Source organism: Protomyctophum parallelum (genome assembly GCF_964188405.1).
Source record: "Protomyctophum parallelum genome assembly, chromosome: 15".
Taxonomy (NCBI): Eukaryota; Metazoa; Chordata; class Actinopteri; order Myctophiformes; family Myctophidae; genus Protomyctophum; species Protomyctophum parallelum.
Window position 1 is genome coordinate 15,595,192 of NC_139710.1, and position 21,437 is coordinate 15,616,628.

The window sequence follows — 21,437 nt, forward strand, 5'->3', positions numbered from 1 at the left end:
AACAAACCCAGTTTGAAAATCACAGGTTAACCACAAGCACTTTATTGAGTAAAACAAAATATTTTTTGCCTTTTCTTGCAACTTGAAATATTACAGTATCCTTGTTTCTTATTAACCAAATCAGACAAATCAAAATATGCTAAAAATGGAATGCAATGTTGCCCAATAATACACATACATCAGTGGATATCTGCATTATAATGGAATATAACAGATGACCACTGTCCTCTTTGCTGACAAGAGTCCCGCTGGGATGAGCCTGCTCCGGGCAGCACTGTCCGTCTCAGCACTGAGGCCCTTCAGGCTTGAGTCCCAAGTCCTGCCTCATACTCAACACAAGAGTGAGGGGTGGTCGGTCTGTGCTGATGCCAGGGCTGGGACCAGGGCAGTGTGCTTAGGGAGAGAGGAGAGCCTTGAGCAGAGCACGGCTGTTTCTGTCCCACCTACTCCTTGCCCTCGTCCCTCCATCAGTAACTCAGTCTTTCTTGGCCCGTTTGGCCTTGGCGATATTTTCGTTACGTTTCTGTTTTTTCTTCAGCTCCTTGTCCCGTGCCTCGATCATCTTAGCTAGTTTCCACGACAACAGCGCACTGGCAATGAAGAGGGGTGTGAGAGCCAGTATGACGGTCGTTAGGAAGCCATAGGGGTCTTTGGCAGCCCACTCCACCACATACTCTGCCCATGCCCGCACATCAATCATCCTGAACGCAGTTTTCAACGTCTATCACACCTGAGGAGAGGGAGCCAGGAGAACTTTAAGTTAAACAAAACAGCCTGTGACGTCAGACTATGACATGATGTGACTCCAAATTTGGGCAAGGTTTCAACCTGATTAGAGCCCATATTGACTTTATATAGAATTTTAAGTAATCCACCACTAAAGGTGAAAGGTCCCTGCCTGGCCTGGGCCAGGGGTCAGTGGTCCAGGCACCTTGGCTGGTAATCCAGTCTAGCAGTGTGCCGCAGGTTCGACTCCCGATCCCGACGGCCTTTACTGCCCGTCACCCCCCCATTTCCTGTCAGCCTACTGTATACCAATATAAAATAAAGGCGAAAGCCACAAAAAACATTTATAAAAAATTATAGGGATCTCATCTCAGGCAGGCAAACTCAGTATCATCTTTTAAATCTCTTCTTAACCTTTTGACGTATTCACTGTTGTTACTGTAAACACTTTGTAACTTGTTTTTAAAAGGTGATATACACGTTTTTTTAAGTTATTGTATACTCAATATACTGCCTGCTGATCATTATGAACGATGACTGTCTTGATCCAAAGCTATCCAAGTCATCTGACGTCATGACATCATATCTAAGGTTTAATAGCTAATTCAAGTAAAGTCTGTCAACACATAATGCTGATAATTTTCCGTTGGGAAACCTCACTACTTGCCATCTACTCACCACACCCTTTTCCTGGCTACAGCAAAGAAGCTAAGCAAGCGTCCACTGTCATTTGGATGCCATATTTGCATTCCTGAGATGAGCATGAAAGATTTGCATTGCTAGCTAAACCGAAAACATTCGGCCTAACTTTCGCTATCGGCTACATAGCCCAGCGAGTGCACACAAACACAAAATAAAAACAAACGTAAGTTTAAATGATGTTTAGTGCGTGCGTAACTAGTCTAACTATTAAAGATACTCACTAAAATGATAATTTTGTTGATATCCACGTTACGTCTTCTTCACTCCTCTCCCAGCTCCAGGAAGTGTGTAGTGATACTGCTGGAGTCCATACTGCGAACTCGCTATTGGTTGTGACGTGTACTTCCGACAGATGGGAATTGTAGTTCTGTAAATCAGTTGAGTCGCCTTCTCTTGTTCTCTCTCTCTCCCCTCTGCTCTCTCACAAGGCAGGGAAGGGAACACTGCTCGGCGTGGTTTGGTCAGAGGTGGGACTGTTATCATTTATTACACACACACACACACACACACACACACACACACACACACACAATATATATATATTATATATATATATATATATATATATATATATATATATATATATATAAAGTCTTCTCACTATGACTGTGCTGCTGAATGAAAGACAAGACAATATAATATATTGTCTTGTCTTTCTTCTTTGCTTTTACAATTTTATTATTATATTATATATTATACATTTTGTGAACTGTAAGATGTAAATTCCATCAGATATGCCATCAGAGTTGACATCTAAATATAAAATCACACCCGTGTGAAGTGAGGGCTGCTCGCGCTCTTATCACCATACGTCATCACAGACATACATCATCTCATTCTCAATGGCACATCTCCCACCGAATCACGCCGGCCAATCACAATTTGCGTCCTCACTTTTGTCTTCAATGTTTGTGTTTACACACTTGTCTTCAATGTTTGTGTTTACACACTTGTCTACAATGTTTGTGTTTACACAATGTTTGTGTTTTACACAAACACTCAAAGCTTTTTTTATTCCTACTTCTTTGATGTATGTAGCATAGATAGATAGATAGATAGATAGATAGATAGATAGATAGATAGATAGATAGATAGATAGATAGATAGATAGATAGATAGATAGATAGATAGATAGATAGATAGATAGATAGATAGATAGATAGATAGATAGATAGATAGATAGATAGATACGCTAATCAACGTCTAATCTAAGATTAGATCTAAGATCTTAACTTTCATTTTTAGACGTTTTTTGTTGCCGTTTAGACGAATATTATATATTAGATGTCTATTAGACCAAAAAAATGCTCAGTGGGATAATTATGTCTTTGGACCATATATAGAGATAGAGGGAGAACATTTGGATACACAATTCAGTAACGGGCATGGCAGACATTACTGATCATGTGTTGGTCTTCACAGTAGGGCAGGCCCTCTTCCAAGAAGTGGATAATACAATGCAATACTGGCCATAAATGGTCTGAGACTGCTCTATCAGATATTAACAAATGATATAGCCATAGCCTAATCCAATACCACACTTCTGAACAGAACCAAAATACGACTAGCATAGCATAGCCTACTAAATATGTGACTGAACTGAAAACGATGACTAAATAGAACAAAAGAGGACCTGCTGGGTTCCTGAACTTCCTGTGGGGAAGTATTGAAACCAAATCAGGTTAGAACACATCTGCTCTGTCCATACGGCATGGATCACTTTCAGCACGGTTCAAAGGCCACACTTTTACTCACACAGAGGAAGAGGGAGGAGGTCAGCTGCAAACACATGCAGGGACGAGCCAAACAAACATTCACTTGACTTTACTGACGGGCACTTTCTGCCACGCAGTTTCATTAGATTTTTTAGAAAACGTCCTAATCTATTGTATGGTTATTATTGGTGTATTACAGGCGATTCAGAGGACAGCATTGCAGCTGCACCCATGCCCATGATGACTATTTGACTCCTCAAAAAGTAAACAGTGGGCCCCCCTTTCATGAAATGACGAGACTAATGTTTTCAGCAAACAGCGACAAAATGGCTGAGCTAACTTTTGTTCTAATCAGCTCCACCAGCCGTATGTGTGTGTCATGAATGATGGTTGTAAGTCAAACCACAGTCTGACTAGACCTCAAAGAATTTCCAACAGCCTTTGAATGTGCATTTTCTGGACAAAAAAAAACCTGTGTGTGTGTGTGTGTGTGTGTGTGTGTGTGTGTGTGTTGAACTGCCTACAGGCTGCAGAAGCACCCAGTCTACCACAAATAACAGCTGACCATGATTGATAAGTGACTTGTGCAAACAGGCATGTGTATAGCCCTATATCCTCATGTTCCTCCTCCCACGCCCTTTCCTCCTCTGACAGCTGAGAGGCCTTTGGACTGGGCCTTGAAAACAACCCTCGTGATGTTATTGAGAAGAGGAGAGCCCTGCGGTGGTAGCAGAGAGTCCAAAAGAAAAAAATCAACTCTCTTGCCCCTTTTGCCCCTGTGGGAAACTGTGAGACCGCCCATGGATTAGTCCCCGCCTTTAAACTCAAATAAGAAGGAAACTTCAAAGGTTGTCGGCCGCCAGGGCCCCGCCCTCGTGCTCCCGAACGGCTTCACAAAGGATTTGCCGACGTTCGGGAATTCCGCCTCCAGTTCCTTTTATAGCGCCACTCGTGCGCTGGCAGCGCTCCAGGATCCCACCCATCTCGGTTAATTTGACAACACAAAGGACTTCACGGAACTAGGAGGCGCCGCCTACTTTTCCAAATAAGGGCCGTCTATCCATGTACGGCAAACAATCGGTGCAAGAGTGTCCTTTTCTCTTCCTTATCCCGTTTATATGATCGGAGAGGAACTGCGCTTCAGGTTGGAAGCGGTGCGATCATGGCCGAGCGAGTCCAGCAGCCCCCAGCCAAGCGGCTCTGCTGCCGGCCCGGCTACAACCCGGCATGCAGGCAGGGGCAGCGGGCTGGAGGAGTCCTGTGTGGCGGCTCGGGGTCCGCTCCAGGAGGGTCGGGAAAAACGCACAACCCCGAGTCGCTGCTCGATATCGCGGCGCGTAGAGTCGCGGAGAAGTGGCCGTTTCAAAGGGTGGAGGAGCGGTTCGAAAGGATTCCCGAGCCCGTCCAGCGGAGGATCGTATATTGGTCGTTTCCGAGAAGCGAGAAGGAGATCTGCATGTATTCCTCTTTCAACGCCGGAGGAGAGGAGAGTGGGACTAGCGGGGATAATAATGACGAAACCCAGCTGCCTTTCCTACGGGGTGTCACTCTCCTAGAAGGTGGTTGGGTTGACAACGTATTGCAAGTCGGTGAGTGGGTTGTAATAAGCGTTTATAATGCAAGCAAACGGGTTATAACAAATAACACATATTTTCCACATTGTTTGGCTTTTTCCATGGACCCACGCCAGGCATTTAAAGGGCTCGTGTTTGCTTTCCGTCGTCTGTCTATTATGAACCGTGGCGTGTAGGCTATTTCTAAACCAGTCCACCCAATAGCTGTGAGAACAGCCTATTTTCAGAGAAGCTCGTAATAGTAGCCCACTTCTCCTTGTTTTTGCCCAGTGTGCTGCGCCCATAGAATTGCCCCGAGCCACCCCAATTGGACGCTTAGGACTTTGTTCCTATTTTTGTGTCTTTCCAGCTCTGTGCCCCCACCAATGGGTAAGCAGACAAAAGCCCCCTATATCTTTTCACCGCTGGCTAAATAGAAGATATTTAGAAAGGGTGGGAGGGACGGCGATTTAAAGCCACAGTGCCTCTATTTTGTTTGCCAAACACCTTTGTGAGAGAGACTTGAGCTTTTCTGTTGGCTTCTCTCATATTCTCCTAAAGCCCAAGCTATAGGAGGCTGCTAAAGGAAAAGATGCATTTTTCTCCGAGCTGTATTATGTGGCAGAGCAGAGACTCCAGGGAGTAAACAGAGGTGCTGTGGGCTGTACAACCCCCCTGCATGGCTGCCTTTGCCAGAGCCACAATATTTCACTGCATTCGTCAGTGCAATAGGCTCAGCTGTCACTCCAGCTCCCCACCCTTGGAAACGGTTCAGGATTCTAATCCCATTACCCTCTCCAGTTCATCCGAATCTTAATGCATTCTGCAAACAAGATTTTATGCATGATCTTCCCTCGTTCCTCCTCCCTCTGCCTCTCTCTCCCTGGCTCACTATCCCTCTGAAGAATCTGTGACTGTGGAGATGGCTTCAGCTCTTGTGGGCTTGGAGAATGTGCAGTGCACAATAGTAGCCATGGAGCAGGCAGACAGGCAGGCAGCTCTCTCTCTCTCTCTGGCCTGTTTTCCAGATTCCCCAGTATTAGCCTCATTTATGTGCTTGCCCTGTTGCTCCAGAAATGTGTGTGTGTGTGTGTGTGTGTGTGTGTGTGTGTGTGTGTGTGTGTGTGTGTGTGTGTGTGTGTGTGTGTGTGTGTGTGTGTGTGTGTGTGTGTGTGTGTGTGTGTGTGTGTGTGCGAGCGAGCGTGTGTGTGTACCTACACAAGCTGTCAGACAGTCTCTACCAGACTCAGAGAGTGGAGGATGACATCTTGTGCTGATTGCAATTTTCGCCCCAGAATCTTGTGTTGGGAAAAATAAGCCAAGAGAGAGAGGGAGAGATAGTGATAAATAAAAGATGCAATCTTCTCCGGGGGACATGCAGCCACTGGAGAAGGAGGGCTTAAAAGCAAGGCAACATGGGAGGGGGTTGTCAGCCACATCACAAACCGCATGTATTGGTCCATCAAACACACAGAGGGTCTGGCCTGAAAAGATGTGTGTGTGTGTGTGTGTGTGTGTGTGTGTGTGTGTGTGTGTGTGTGTGTGTGTGTGTGTGACTTACTCTGTCTCTGTGTGAGTGTGCACGCATGCTGTCAGTGAGCTGCGATTGAGTGTTGATGATGAAAGACAGTAGAGCAATAGAAGTGATGCGGAGGTTATTGTGTACGAGTGGGGGGAGAGGAAAGCTAATATACTTGAATGGATCTGCCATCGCCATACTCTTCTCTCCTCCCCCTCTCCTCTCCTCCTCCTCTGCCTCTCTCTCTCCCAAGTGAGCCACTATAAAACTCTCCATATTTACTCCCCTAAGGCCAACTACCAGCCCCCCTGTCTCCTGTGATTATTTATCTTTTTCTCAAAGACATTAATCACATGCTCTTTTCTTTTTTTTCCTTCTTTCCCTCTCTCCATACATCAGGGCTGAGGACGGAAGGGATTGGTGGGGCTGTTTAAGGGGAATAGTGTTAGATCTGGATGATATGGAGAGAGAAAAAAGAGTAGAAGCCTATAGGGGAAAAGTACATAAAAACTAGGAAATCGTGATAGGAAGAGAACAGAGTGTATGAAATTAAAGAATGAAGCTGAGAGAGAGACACACACAGAGAGAGAGAGAGAGAGCAATGGATCGGTTGTTCTGTCTCCCATGTGAGCTCCTCTAGTCCGGTTGCAGATTTCTGGGTAAATATTCATGCTGTATAACAGTATAATATGACACACATGCATACCGTTGCTGTGATACTGCTGTTATCTTTGCAGTCCACCACTCCTTATTGATAATGGTGTTATAACACCCCAGTCTGCATGTCTAGTAGTCATCTTTGAACAAATCTTGCCATACTTCATACCCCTAAAGCTTCCTACAGGTGTGGCAAAGAAAAAGACAAATTATGGCATTGCCATTCAGGAAGCTAGTCTCCTTAATCCAATATTATTATTATTATTATTGTTATTATTATTATTATTATTATTAGTCAAGTATCTGGAGTGTTTCACTTAAAATATCCTTTAAGTAACGGAGCATCATTAAATGGAATGGAAGTCTCCTGTGTATCCCAAGCTGGTCATTTTGATCGCAGCATCTGTTCTGAGTTGGGAGTTGATTACGCATAAAAAGAAGGCTAATATTATGATGCCCCATCCTCTAATTATAGAATTGTAATCCTATGGCTTTGATATGGCATGGCAAAGCATGCTTGCACTTCATTACCACCACCAGCCCCACACATGCACTCCTTCCTGTCTTAAGACCTCTCGTCTGGGTCAAGTTCATCAGTTCATCTACTCGCCTCTCCTTGGTTTGTGACATTGGTTGGTCCCACCCCCCCATCCCCCCAAACACCACCACCCCATCCCATGTCTGCCTCTAGGGCACTATGCCAGGAGGCAGGAGGTAAACCCCCTGACACACACACAAACCCCCACCCCTTTTCTTACTATCCTGTTACCGTAAGCCCCATATCCCTAAGGAATGACACAGTGATGCCTGGCATATGTCGCTCTCTGTGATGTCATTAGCATAGACTATACATGCTACAGTCTATTTACTCAAGCTTTTTCCATCATTGGTCTAATTCTCTGCATGAGTCTACATGTCGTTATTGTTATTATGCCGCTGCCCCAAATCTGAGTGATTGAGGCTATGTTTCTTTTCATTTTTGTTTTTATGTGAATTCAACTAGAATTAATTAATATAGAAATGCAGACATTGGTCTGGGTCGTTAATTGTAAATGACAAGAGGTTCTCGATTACCTTACCTGGTTTACATAAAAGCTGAAGAAAACGTTTAATTAAAGACATTCTCTGGGCTATTTCAGTGCATTTTCCATGGTGGTGGTGGTGTTGGGACTAAGCCCTGGCCTAAAATATCACTGAATGTCTTTAGCTGCCATGCCTGTTTGAGGGTGAATGTCATTCTCCCCGGTTCCACCTATTTCAAGGCTGAATGTGTTTTGTGTGTGTTACTGTGTGTATATGCTTTTGCTGCATACATGAATATGAGAGTTTGTGCCACTGCATGCCCATAATTCAGGTTAATTTGTTCATGCTCTGGAGAATCTTAATTAGCTGTCTGCATCATCTACCTCCTCACACTCTCTTCACCATGTGTCACACAGTGAAATAACAGCCACATTGGTGCATGCAGGCTGCCGTTTTTAACCTGTTCTGTTCCTTTGTGTGCCAGATATCGGACGTGATAGCCAAACTATCTCCCTGCCCGCTATAGGGGTGTGTATGTGTGCAGAAGAGATTACTGTATGTCAATGGCTTAGTGCTTTTCTATTGACTGTAAATTATGTTAATTTGTTGTCCAAACTGTGTTTGAGGCAAGCTCATGGGCACAAGTTGAGCCATATCCTTAGTCTAACACATACACACATGCATGCAAAAATCACAGATAAAAAAAAAGAACAAAAAGTGTGCGCACATAATGTGAGTACGTTAATCTTGTGAGAGCAGCGTTTTACGTGCCAAGGAGAAATGTGTGCCACTTAGAGAGGTGGAGTGACATTGAGCATGTTTGTGTAAGAACACACATATGCACACACAATCACATGTAGATGCCTACACAGTGTGTGCACACGCACGCACTCGCGCACACACACACACACACACACACACACATGACATTCACACATATCACACCGTTTCTTTTCTTTTTTTGAGTGGGGGTGTTCAGTCTCTTTTTTTTTCTTCTTCACTGAGAATTCACCAAGCATTTCAAAAGGGCTTTTCGAGGACCCACTTTGACATTTCAAGTATTTTGTCCACAAAGGTGCAGAATTTAAGATCTGGAACTTAAATCTTGCATGAGCATGTTGTCTGAGAGGTATAGAGTCTGACCGAACTGGCTTTTAGTGAGCGATGCCTATTCTTCTTGTTTGTGTGTGGGCTATTTCTTTCTTTTCATGTGGCTTTATCTGTTTTTATTTCCAGTTAGGTTAACAGAGAATTCCTTTATCTTTTACAAGGCCTGTGGAGAAAGAGCCCACATCCCACCACAAGAGCGAGACGAGAGGGAAAGGGGGGGGGGGTTGCATCATAATGTTACTGAGACGCGTTCACTGTTCAGTGGACACAACGTATAGGTTGGGAGTGTTAAAAAATGCTGACACAACATGGCATACAGTAGGATTGTAAAGAAACAAACAAAACAAAAAACAATGTCACGCCGTGAAAGGATAAGAAGGCTGCAGAGGTTGCTGATCACATGTCGGCTATGATTCTAGCTCTAAAAGGTGGTTTTTTAAAGGTGATAGAGCTGGGATCTGCCTCAGGTCTACCCCTCGCCGTGTGACTAACCCTGGGATTGGATCGTCATGGAAACATGACTGAGCCTAGAGCTAGTGTAAACAGCTGGCCCTCCAAGAGGGAGAGAGAGGGGCAGCGATCGCATCCAAGTGAAGAGACTAGGAATCTGTGTGTGTGTGTGTGTGTGTGTGTGTGTGTGTGTCTGTGTGTGTGTGTGTGACTGTGTGTGTGTGTGTGTGTGTGTGTGTGTGTGTGATGCCATGCCTTCCTCTCATTATGATGGTTGAATGGAAACAAGATAGGATACATTTCAGCTCTCTTGTAATGGAAACACATTAGCTTAGCTTAGTGTGTGTGTGTGTGTGTGTGTGTGTGTGTGTGTGTGTGTGTGTGCGCACACACACCATGCATTTGAGGTACCCTCGTGGGTATGTATGTACACTACAGTATGTGGAGTAAAGAATGGAGGCATTCGTCATCAATGCATGTGTATTTAATGGCATTGTAATACTAAATGAGAAAATCAGACCCGTCTGAACTGAGTGGTACTGTACTGTACCGCCCTCCTCCCGTGTGTGTGTGTGTGTGTGTGTGTGTGTGTGTGTGTGTGCGTGCGTGCGTGCGTGCACGTGCTGCTCAACAGTTCCATCCAGCGGTATTGGCGTGGTACTTTCGTGCTCAAACACACCCACATACACACATAGTCACGCATAGGAGTGGTGCACTCAAAAAGAGGTTGTGCATCAGCAATGGTTTTCAGAGTGCTAAACCCAAATCCAGTATACATCGAAATCTAGGAATTTTTAAATAATCCAAAAAGGTATACAGCACGTTCCTTTTTGATGTGTGCCCACTGTGCCAATAATAAATAAATAATTGCTAGTTTTTGAAGCAATTGTAATAGTCTACACAATTTTACATACATTAAATACATTCAGACGATAAATCAGACAATAAATACCATTTGGTGGAGCTAGTTATCCACTATCCATAGGAAAATCCTCAATGTTAAACTCGGAGAGAGTATATATAACTAGAACCTTACAGGTCCATTTCCTTCCATTTGTACACTCTATACTGAAATGAACACTATGGATTTAACTGAGTGTGTACAGTACATTTTGAGTTTGGCTTCATTGGAAATCAAACCCATATCCTGACACTGTTGGTGCCATGCTCTCTTCATCGACTGATACAGGAGCACTAGCTGTCCTGCCAGTTCCATTACTCTCCCAGCCCATCAACTGTTTCCAGTTGCCTGCCACCACAGCCCCAAAGGCCAGACTCTAACCAGCTCCATTCCCAGACCTAGATGTGCATGTGCCCCCATGCTTAGACGGATGATTCCCACCACAGACCATAACTTACTCTAGCCAGCTCAATTCCCACTTCTGCACCCTGCCATAACTGTCTCCTGCTCTCCACATTCCCGAGTTCATACACAGACAAGCCATTGGCCAGTCCCTCTCCTACTCGCAGGCCAGAGCTGACTTCTGCCTGCCCCATTTCCAGCCTACTTGCCACAGTCCCAAAGACCTGACTCCAGCTAGTCCCAGACGCCCCCTGGTCCAGTCCCAGGCCCTGTCGAAGTCGTCTCCTCTCTAATCCCTGTCCCCTGCTCCAGCAATAATTGCCCCCACCACCACCACTCTACAGCTTCACCCCCTGTCGCTTGTTTGGGCAACAGCAAAACTAGCAAGCTTGCTAATTGCCACACTTGCATAATTATTATCACAGTGCATTTCTCGTCTTAAAAATGTAAAGTTAAGGTAAAGTTCCTGCTGTAGGCTCTCTCTCTCTCTCTTGTCGTCTCCTGTCCCAGACGGTGGCTGCTGGTTGTGTGCGTCAGCGCTGCTCTTCGGCTGGCCGACTCTCTCCAGGAATCTACCCCCCCCTTCCATCACACCGCTTCACCTCTTTGTGAAGAGAGGAGAGGAGAGAATTGAGAGGGAGAGAACTGGAAGCTAGTAATAGAAAGGCTACTAAATCCACAACGACAAGCCCCTATTAAATGGCTTTTTTCCCTCTTCTATTTCATTTAATGACTTTTATTACCAGCCACCCTTCTCTCTTCGATTTGGCAATAATAACAACGCAGAGAATGCAGTGCTCAGCGTTCTCTTCTATCTGATGCTCCCTCGTTTTTTTTCTCGTTTTTTATAATGAATTCCTCTTTGCACCAATGGGCTGCTGAAATAAGCAGAAAGCAACCTAAGACTCTGCCTACTGCAGAATGTGGTAGGTTCAATACATATATGGTGACTCTTGGTGAGTGAACCAACCATGTGTATATTATCGACACGTGTGCTTGTCCATACATGCAACTAAAAATGAGTTTGCAGGGCTGGATGATAGGGAAATAATATCCTTGTTTCGATAGTTAAATATCACAATATCTGCATGGAAATCACAGTAGAACTGCAGCATTCATTCATGTGTTGTGTGATCAACAGATGTTTCTCTCACTGATGCCAAAGAGTTAAACCTGATTATTTTGTGGTACGACTGTGTGTGTGTGTGTGTGTGTGTGTGTGTGTGTGTGTGTGGGGCACAATCAATCATTGTATACTGAAGCTAGTTTCCATGTATGTATGTATGGTTACCTGCTGTTATCACTGATTTAAGGTCAAGGGTTTGCTTTGTTTTTTTATCTCGGAACAAAAATACGTTCTGACTAGAATATATGGATCTGGGCAAAGGACAACATTTCTCAGGCACAGGTCGATTGTTCTTTAATGTTTTCTTAAAATCTTCTGAAATGTTTTTTGGGCCAGGTCCCAAAGGAGAAATTACACCTTTATAACCGAGAAACACAGGATCATTAAACCATTGCTACTTATTTGCCATAGGTGGATTTGCCAACTGCCAAGACAAGCACCCAAATTGTATTTTCTAAACGTTGTGTAGACCATTACCCATCTCTAGCAAGCTGTTGAGCTGTCCCTGCGTGCCGTGTTGCTCTCTAGACTAGCATAAAGTCAAGCGTTTGTTCATTTTGGGTTAAATGCAAAAAACACACGAATGACACGAATTATTGACACGAAAACTGTATGTTTTCCTTCTGATTGGTACAATGGTGTTCAAGTAAAGGTGCATAAAGGTATTTCCTTTGGCCCTCGTTGTGAGTGTGCAAGTTAGTACGTTAGCATTCATGGCTCACTAAGGGCGTTTATGGCTGTGTGTGTCAGGCTGAATAACGTTGAGGCATGTTAATGATAAGAGGGTGGATGACATTCCCGTCCGTCAGCGTTCTCACCCTATCTCGTTTCCATTCAGACACACAGACGTGTGTGTGTGTGTGTGTGTGTGTGTGTGTGTGTGTGTGTGTGTGTGTGTGTGTGTGTGTGTGTGTGTGTGTGTGTGTGTGTGTGTGTGTGTGTGTGTGTGTGTGTGTGTGTGTGTGTGTGTGTGTGTGTGTGTGTGTGTGTGCGTGCGTGCGTGCGTGCGTGCGTGCGTGCGTGCGCACGCACGCACATAAAGTAACACACTTGTCTCATAGCCTTAGGGCGCCAGTGACTTGGCGCCTTAGAATAAACAACAGTAGAGGATGAGGGTTTACCTGCCACTGACCCCTGTCACACACACACACACACACTGGTGGAGGTGTTCACTCATCGAAGAGACCCTCCCCCAGCATTGAGCTGGCCTTATGCTGACCTCTTTACTTGACCCCTAGGGACTTAGTAAGGGTCAATCTGGTCAGACAGTCCCTGCTGTGGGCAGTTACCCTGCTTGAAAGGTGTACCCACATGGACACAAAAAATGCCCAGATTGCACATTTGGGGAGAAGGTGTGCTAATTTGTGTGCATTGATGATAGTATTGTATCTCTACAAGATGGCACATACAGAGAGAGAGGCTGCTGACATGAGACAAAGCAGGGTTCAGGGTTTCTTGACAGAAGAATCCAGAATGTGAGCACGCTGGAGGGGAGGAGGGAGCTAGCTAGCCCGTACCGTTCTCCTCTGCCTGGCAAGCCAGAGTGTGGTGGTGTGAGCTATGCAGAGGAGGAGGAGGAGGAGGAGGAGGAGGTCTTAGTGAGTGTGTGAGGTGCCGCTGGCTGTGCCTGTTGTGAGGATGTCGTGGCTGTGCGGCATCTCAGACATGCATTCACCTCACTGAGAGAGAGAGAGAGAGAGAGGCCCTCTGAAAAGGTGTTCTTTCTTTCTTTCGTTTTCTGTAGCTATCCAGATCTTTCCTTCTCTTCGTTTCATGTATTGCTCCCCTCTCTCTCTTTCGAGGCCCTTTAGACTCTTTACTTTTCCCCCCATCTCAATTTTCCAGTTTCATTCCCAGGCCAGGCAATAGAAACTCATATCTTATTTACACTGCCCCTATCTAGATACAGCATGTTTCCATAGTGCTTCCTGTGTCTAAACTCCCACAGGAAAGCTAGCTTGATCACTAGCTCTCCCCCAGCTCTAAGCCTTGCACTATTACTGTGTGGTGTGCTGTTGTGCTGTGGACGTGTGCACATTGCTAGCAGCAATATCCAGACCTCTGGGGCAATCACTGTTTCTACATTTAGAAGATCTCCGTTTACCACTGTCTAGAATTAGGAGAGGAAAGGACCTGGCCTATATACTATATGCTATCCTTCTTTGGATTGTTTTGCATAGTCCCAGAAGTTGGCTAGCTAACAGGGCTCCTTCAGATCAGAGGCTCCTTCTAGAACCACCTCTCTACTGTTGTCTCACTGTGTTGTTAAAACCCCTGCCTCTCCACTGTCTCCAGTCTGTCATAGTGTGTTAGTGGGCCACCCTGTCTGTCGCCATTCTTCCCCCCCCCCCTCCCCCTCATGGCTGCCTGGCTAGCTAACGGACTAGCTGGCGGGCTATCCCCAATAGGCGGCAATATTGCCTCGCCTCCTAACCACCCCCCCCCCCCCCCCCCGCTCACTGCCAGCGACAGTCCAGCCCAGGGAGACATGGGTAATGGCCCTCTCTGATGTACAGCCCGACTCGATTGAACTGGATGGGCGACACACGCCTAAAATAACAAAAGGAGAAAGAAAGAGAGAAGGCTGGAGATGGAGGAGGGAGGGAAGGAGCTGAAGCGATCGATAAAGCAGGGACACATCTCCTAATAAAGATTTATTCCACCCCCCCACCCACCCATGCGCCTTGGATGGGCCAAGAGGGGGAGGAGAGAATGTGATTAGCGGGCTCCTTTTCCCTGGGTATCTCCTAGTCGTGTGTTTCTGTTTACGTGTGTGTGTGTGTGTGTGTGTGTGTGTGTGTGTGTGTGTGTGTGTGTGTGTGTGTGTGTGTGTGTGTGTGTGTGTGTGTGTGTGTGTGTGTGTGTGTGTGTGTGTGTGTGTGTGTGTGTGTGTGTGTGTGTGTGTGTGTGTGTGTGTGTGTGTGTGTGTGTGTGTGTGCACATCTACACAACTCTCTCTCCCTGTACCACATGTCTCTCGCCCCACTCTCTACTCTCCAGTGAGCAGAAGGAGTTAAAAGCAGTCTCTGTAGTTTGTCCTGCAGCAGCAGCAGCAGCTGTGTGTCTCTCTCTCTCTCTCTCTCTCTCTCTCTCTCTCCCTCTCTCTTCCTGTCAGCTAATATTTAGTTAATCTTTGGTCTGGGACCTACGGGACTGGCCGGAGTTCCTGGTGCCCCATCCATCTAACACTGATCTATATTCCACACTGGGTCCCTACGCCATTAACCACCACCGATGGGTGGAGAGGGAGAGGACGATGGAGAGACACGGAGGTAGACAGTGGGCTGGATACAAGGGGGGGAGAGAGGGAGAGTTGTGGACAGGATAAAGTGATGGAAGGAGGGGGGGGGTCATGTATTCCAGAGAGAGATGCAGATTAATTTAGGAGACACGTTCGAGGATGAGACAAAAAGGCAAAGAGGAGAAGGTTTGTTTAGAGTGGAATAGAATAAATGTGACATTTAGTTTTCTAGATTTCTGTTATTATTTTTCCTAATTTCTAATTGAGATCCCTGCATTCCAGAATGACTTCATTGCAGCCACAGAAAGTCTGTGTGAGAGAGGAAAATAAACAACAAATAGAGAGCTTGAATGGCTCCCTCTAAAGGTGTGAAAGGTTGAAGAGAAGGAGAAGTAGGAGGAGACGGGAGGGGCGGGACCAGTGAGTGAGTGATCCATATGCAACAAGCTAGCCACTTCATTGATATGCAATGTGTAGTTATGAGGGCGTTGTCCACCTGCAAGCGCTCCAAGTGCTGACTCACTCCCCATCACGCAGGCTAAAATGCTTTTATGCCAGACGCCTGGCCCATCTGAATGGAATATAATAGGCCATAAAGTGCTTTGCTAGCAGCGACTGCTTGCCCTGTGGCAACCCCTCCACCCCCCACCCGCCCACTCCAAATCTCATTTCGCCACTTTCATTGGAAACAAAGCACGTATGTGCCTAGTTTTAATTACATCGTCGTCTCTCTCCCCTTCAAAGTCCTCTCCTCTTTCCATCCCTCTATCTCCTTGACATTGCTCCCTCAGTTCCTATCGTTGCATAGAGGGCTTTTATTTTCCCTTCCTCTCTCTCCCTCTCCCTCTGTCTCCAGTCTTCCTGTGTCCGCCGTCCCCCACTCTGCTGCGTGTAATCACTTCACCGTGTGTGCGTATGCACATGTGTGTGAGTATGAGTGTGTGAGGGGCACCTGTTTGGGATCTCGGTGCATGTTTAGGGTCATGCCTGCAGGTCGTGTGTAATGAATAGCAGGACTGTTGCTGGGCCACAACTGCTTAGACGGAGAATAATACTCCCGTGATGGAAGGAGAGAAGAGGAGGATGAAGGGAGGGAGGGATGGAGGAAAGAGGGAGCGCAGGAGGAAGAGTGAGTGAGGAAGGGAAGAGCGCGGTTGCGAAGCCAGTGAGCCCTAACCACCTTCTGTCAGTCTGTCTGCTCTCTGCGCTGTTTTCTCTCTCACAGGAATCTAATGGCTTTTCCACTGTCCGCTGTCCAAACCTACACCACCAACCCCAGCACTCTGCTCTCTCCTCTTTCTCCTCTCCCGCTATAGCGTCTCCCTGCCTCCTCTCCTTTTCCCTTATCGCTTCTCACCTCCCGTTTCTCTCACTTTCCATTCCCCCCTGTTAAAATTCTCCCATAACTCTCCTCCTGACTTCCAGTACCCGCCCCCTCCCCTCTCTCTCTCTCTCTCTCTCTCTCTGTCTCTCTCTGTCCTTCCAGCTGCTGGCCAGGGGAACAGCTGACTAAATCTGGAGCTGGGGCCCTTGGCTCAGGCTCTGGCTTGGCCACAGCCTCCTCCTATTCCCAGCCCCTGCCTCCCCCTTAATCTCTCTCTCTCTCTCTCTCTCTCTCTCTCTTTCTCTCTCTCTCTCTCGCTCTCTTCTCCGATGGCTTCTAGCCTTAGTTCTTCTCTCAACAGATCCAGCTAAAGGCCTGGCCAAGGCCCAGCCTCTGAGCCTCCGCTCAGCCCGAGTCTCAGTGGTTCTCTGGCCCCTGCTCTAACCGCCCCCTCCATCCCAGCTCTGAGCTCAAAAGCCCCAAATATCTCTCTCTCTCTCTCTCTCTCTCACCCATACCCTCACTCTCTCTCTCACCCATACCCTCACTCTCTCTTTGCTTCTTTTTCTTCCATGCTCACTTATCACTCTCTCTCGCTCTGTCTATGGTCTGTAGCTAGGCTCCTGGTACTGCCCCAACTCTGCTGGAGCGAAGCTTCATCCAGGCTGGCTCCAGTTCAGCGCTCATGGCTCCTAACCAAATTCTGTATCCAGGCCTCTATCCCTGGCTAACGGCGCTAGTCACTGTAGCTCACTGCAGTGCTGCCTCGGTCGCAAACATTCCTTACATCTAGTCTTTGTGCCCCCACAAAACCTTCCTTAGCTCGTCCTTGGATGTCATTTCTGTGTTTCCCCCCACGTGACTGTCTTTTAAATCAGTGAACACACACACACACACACACACACACACACACACACACACACACACACACACACACACACACACACACACACACACACACACACACACACACACACACACACACACACAAGTGAGAGTGAAGCATATGACATATGATAGACAGTCAGGGGGTGGCAGGGGATGTGGGCCTTGACACATCTCAAGGCAAGCCAGGGGCTCGAATTTGATTGTTGCCCAGGGAAGGAAAGCCTCCCAGCCACACACATGCCACCCCTGCCCCCGTCGCTGTCACAGTGAGAATGCAGGCCTCGGTGATTAAGCCCAGGCAGGTTCCAGCATCACTCTTCAATAACAGACATTGCCCACAGAAGACACCTGTCGGTGGGCTTCTTTCTGTCTCGCCAACACCCAAATGCACGAGTTCAACCAGACGGGAACATTCAGAAAGCATCCCTTGGCTACAGTGACACGCAGGCACACACGCACACATGCACGTACGTACGCACACATGCACATACGCACACATGCACGTACGCACAAACACACTCTCTGTCTTTGTGCAACGCCTGGCTTTGTGTGCCCCCCATGACGTCATGTGGCAGCCAAGTCTGTGGACTTTTAATGCTTGCTTTATTCATGCTCCCCTGTGACGTCATGGCAGCCAAGTCTGTGGACTTTTAATGCTTGCTTTATTCATGCTCCCCTGTGACGTCATGGCAGCCAAGTCTGTGGACTTTTAATGCTTGCTTTATTCATGCTCCCCCATGATGTCATGTGGCAGCCAAGTCTGTGGACTTTTAATGCTTGCTTTATTCATGCTCCCCTGTGACGTCATGGCAGCCATGTCTGTGGACTTTTAATGCTTGCTTTATTCATGCTCCCCTGTGACGTCATGTGGCAGCAAGACCAGGCTCCACATGAGTGTTATTGTTCTGTTCACTGTGAGGATGAGCAATTTTGCGGTTGGAGTTCGGTACAGACTACAGAGGCATTGGTAAAGATTAACCAACTGGTATGTTTATTCACCAACTGACATAAATTTGAGGAAGCTCTCTACTCACAGCACAGACTCCTGTACAGTACACTGGCAAAATGGCAGCCTTTTATACCCAGCTGGAGATAATGGTCCTGGACTATACCATTCTACAGGGATGTTTAATCCAATATAATACAATACATGAAAAAATAATGTTAAGCCATACAAATATAAGTCTCTGTGAACTACATAAGTTATATCATAATTCCTTCACACTACAACATTAATCACAACACATCTTAACCCCCCTCTGCTATCTTGACATGGTCCAGCCCAATCTTTACTGAAACACATCACAGGCAATTGTTAGGCATTCAATCAAACCTCAACAATATAAACTCCACATTGTTGCACTTCTCAAACATATTGCACCTATCACCCACATTGTACCTGCCCATCATGATTAACACACCCCAAACATTTCTTTGTCTTCTCAGGTGGAACTCATTGGCTTAGCTAGTGGCCATCTCAGCTAACCAGAAAACAACAATGATTCAACAATAAAATCTAAATACGCTGTGCATTGTGTGCAAGCTACTATAATGCCAATATGCTATGCTATTAAATCAATCATGGTGACAAATGCATGCAAAATAAGTAACAGAGGACCTCTCTGCTACAGTGTGGAAATGGGCCACGACAGCCTAGTAGGCACAGTTGCGAATGCAATGAGCACTAACTATGAGACCCTGCAGATCGTGTCTGTCTGTGTGTCTGTCTGTCTGTCTGTCCCGCTGTGACACCACCCGCCCGCCACCAGAGGGCGCAGCTGTAGCACACACACACACACACACAGTAGAAAACTTAAAAAAATTACTAACTAAAAAGAAAAAAAAAGTACGTAATTTATTCTAATTGTTGTTATTGCAATTTACGAGCTGCGTTCGCTTCCCGCGTTTGCGCGTCTTACTTGTGTTAAAACAACAACATTTAGCTGTTCAGGGAGCAGCAAAGCACTCAGCCTGTACCAGTTGATGTGACCTTGCTGCTCCACAGCCCACTCACTGTCTGTCGGACGCCCAATGCGCTTTGTTTTTGTTGTCTTTGTTGTCTTTGTTGTCAAAAATGTGTCGCCCCCCTCTTTTTTTTTTGGTACAGGAAATCAAGACACGCACACAAAAGTTTCCTTTGGAGTCACGTTTTCTCTCGTTGACTGACAGATGCGGGCCGATGAAAGCAAATCAGAACTTGCCATAGACTTCAAAGGTTGCTCTGTTCCGTCGTTTATTGGCAACAATGCATGACAACCTCTCTCTCGCGATGTGGATTCTTCAAACTAGGGAGGCTAAAAGCAATGAAAAAAATACTAGAAGAAACGGAGGTAAAGAAGCAGCCATCCAAACAGCTAGAGGGGGTAGAGGGAGGAGGAGGGGGAGACCTGAGTGGTGGAACTGAATTGGACTGATTTTCCAAAGTGTTTTCAATTCAAACCAGGCTTTTGATGTGCATTGATTCTGATCCCAGGGATGCTGGAGACAAGGAAAGCTGACGGCTTGAAGTTGTCTAGAACTTTTATCGCTATGAGGCGAGTGTGGACTGCTCACTCTTGTGTGTGTGTGTGTGTGTGTGTGTGTGTGTGTGTGTGTGTGTGTGTGTGTGTGTGTGTGTGACTGTGTGTGTGTGTGTGTGTGTGTGTGTGTGTGTGTGTGTGTGTGCGACTGTGCATTGGCATATACAACAGTAATTAGCTGAGTGTGAAAGCTGTATTGAAGTATAAGCTGCTTGGTTCTGCTCTCCTAACCCTGATTCGTCTAGAGTAGACAGTCTCTATATATCTTTCTTTCTATCTGTCTATCTATCCATCCATCTATCCTCTCCCTCTCTCTCTCTCTCTCTCTCTCTCTCTCTCTCTCTCTCTCTCTCTCTCTCTCTCTTTCTCCTGTCCAGGATGGCACAATTGGCTGCTACTGACCTAATTTGGGCAAATCTCATTGACCTACTTCATGGGTGGATGCCGACTTGCCCACAGGAGGAGACACACACACACACACACACACACACACACACACACACACACACCTCAACCTCCTTTACAGTTGCTATGGTACCGGCCCAGGCCTGTACCCCTTTAATCTTCTCCTAAACCCCTGTTCGCCCACTGCTCTCCTCCGTCCCATTCTACCGTCCCAAATGAACATAATGAGCATCTCAAAACACTGACATGTGATGCGAGATGAAGGCATGATGGCCGTATGTCTTTGTTTCATATGGTCTCAGAAGTGAGGCAGTTCCTCATGGCCCTCTGAAGTGACACAATCAGCATAATTGCATATGGATGTGATTATTCTCCTGTCCAACTGGCTGCTATTCTCTAATGAAAATACAGATCCCAAAACAAATTTAATCAAGTGTGAGGTGGTCCTTTTTGCAACGCATTCGTTACACAATACAATAATTCTACATTGCTGTGATTGGCAAGTCTTTTAACGCTCCGATTGCCTGGGGTTATTTAATCCATTAAATCATAGCGCCCGGCGATTTATAGTAGCGGAGCTCTTTTACCGACGGACCGGATGTTATCCCGGATGTGGCTTTAGCAGCTAGATGTAGCCAAAACACTCTAGAGCCAATCGACAACAACAGGAGGTATGATTAAATCTATCGCGACTAGCGACAGGGCCGCGGTGGGCCGTCTAAGACATGATATTTTCTTAGAATTGGACGGGATGATTTAGATCAAGAGATTTAGATCGGGGTGTTAATAGAATGCACCCCTGGAAAGCTATTCGTTGCTAGCTGATTACTTCCAGGTCCTAAAATACATATCGCTTGCTATGTAGTTTTGGAAGGGAGTTATAATGCTAGGCTAATCTGACTGTTGACTAATCACTTTAGCTTTTTGCAAGCTTTTGTGAAAGCACTTGTTTGCAAGGTGTGTGTGTGTGTGTGTGTGTGTGTGTGTGTGTGTGTGTGTGTGTGTGTGTGTGTGTGTGTGTGTGTGTGTGTGTGTGTGTGTGTGTGTGTGTGTGTGTGTGTGTGTGTGTGTGTGTGTGTGTGTGTGTGTGTGTCTCAGGGTGTGAGTATTTGTGTCCCCTGCACACAAAGCCTGTCAAGGCACATGCAGCAGCAACACACTTCGTAGAGGGCAGAC

At 46.2% G+C, this 21,437-nt stretch overlaps 2 protein-coding genes across 4 annotated transcripts in view; one reads left to right on the forward strand and one right to left on the reverse strand.

Moving 5' to 3' along the window:
• Positions 1–26: 26 nt before the first annotated feature.
• On the reverse strand, positions 27–1,870 carry smim15 (small integral membrane protein 15). The gene is made up of 2 exons (XM_083783165.1): positions 1,650–1,870; positions 27–730 (listed from the first exon to the last, which is right to left on the reverse strand). Exon 2 carries the CDS (start codon positions 698–700, stop codon positions 476–478), a length of 225 nt encoding a protein of 74 aa, XP_083639291.1. The 5' UTR covers positions 701–730; positions 1,650–1,870; the 3' UTR covers positions 27–475.
• Positions 1,871–2,733: 863 nt separating this feature from the next.
• The window catches only part of LOC310871577 (zinc finger SWIM domain-containing protein 6-like), a 68,118-nt gene continuing 49,414 nt past the window's right edge, over positions 2,734–21,437 (forward strand). For all 3 annotated transcript variants that reach the window (XM_083783180.1, XM_083783181.1, XM_083783182.1), the window contains exon 1: positions 2,734–4,732. In XM_083783180.1, coding sequence (XP_083639306.1) covers positions 4,306–4,732 — 427 coding nt within the window. In that variant the 5' untranslated portion in view covers positions 2,734–4,305. The remainder of the gene's footprint in view (positions 4,733–21,437) is intronic.

Bases quoted from the DNA above. Each gene is read 5' to 3' on its own strand.
- smim15 (XM_083783165.1), bottom strand. From the start codon at position 700: ATGATTGATGTGCGGGCATGGGCAGAGTATGTGGTGGAGTGGGCTGCC.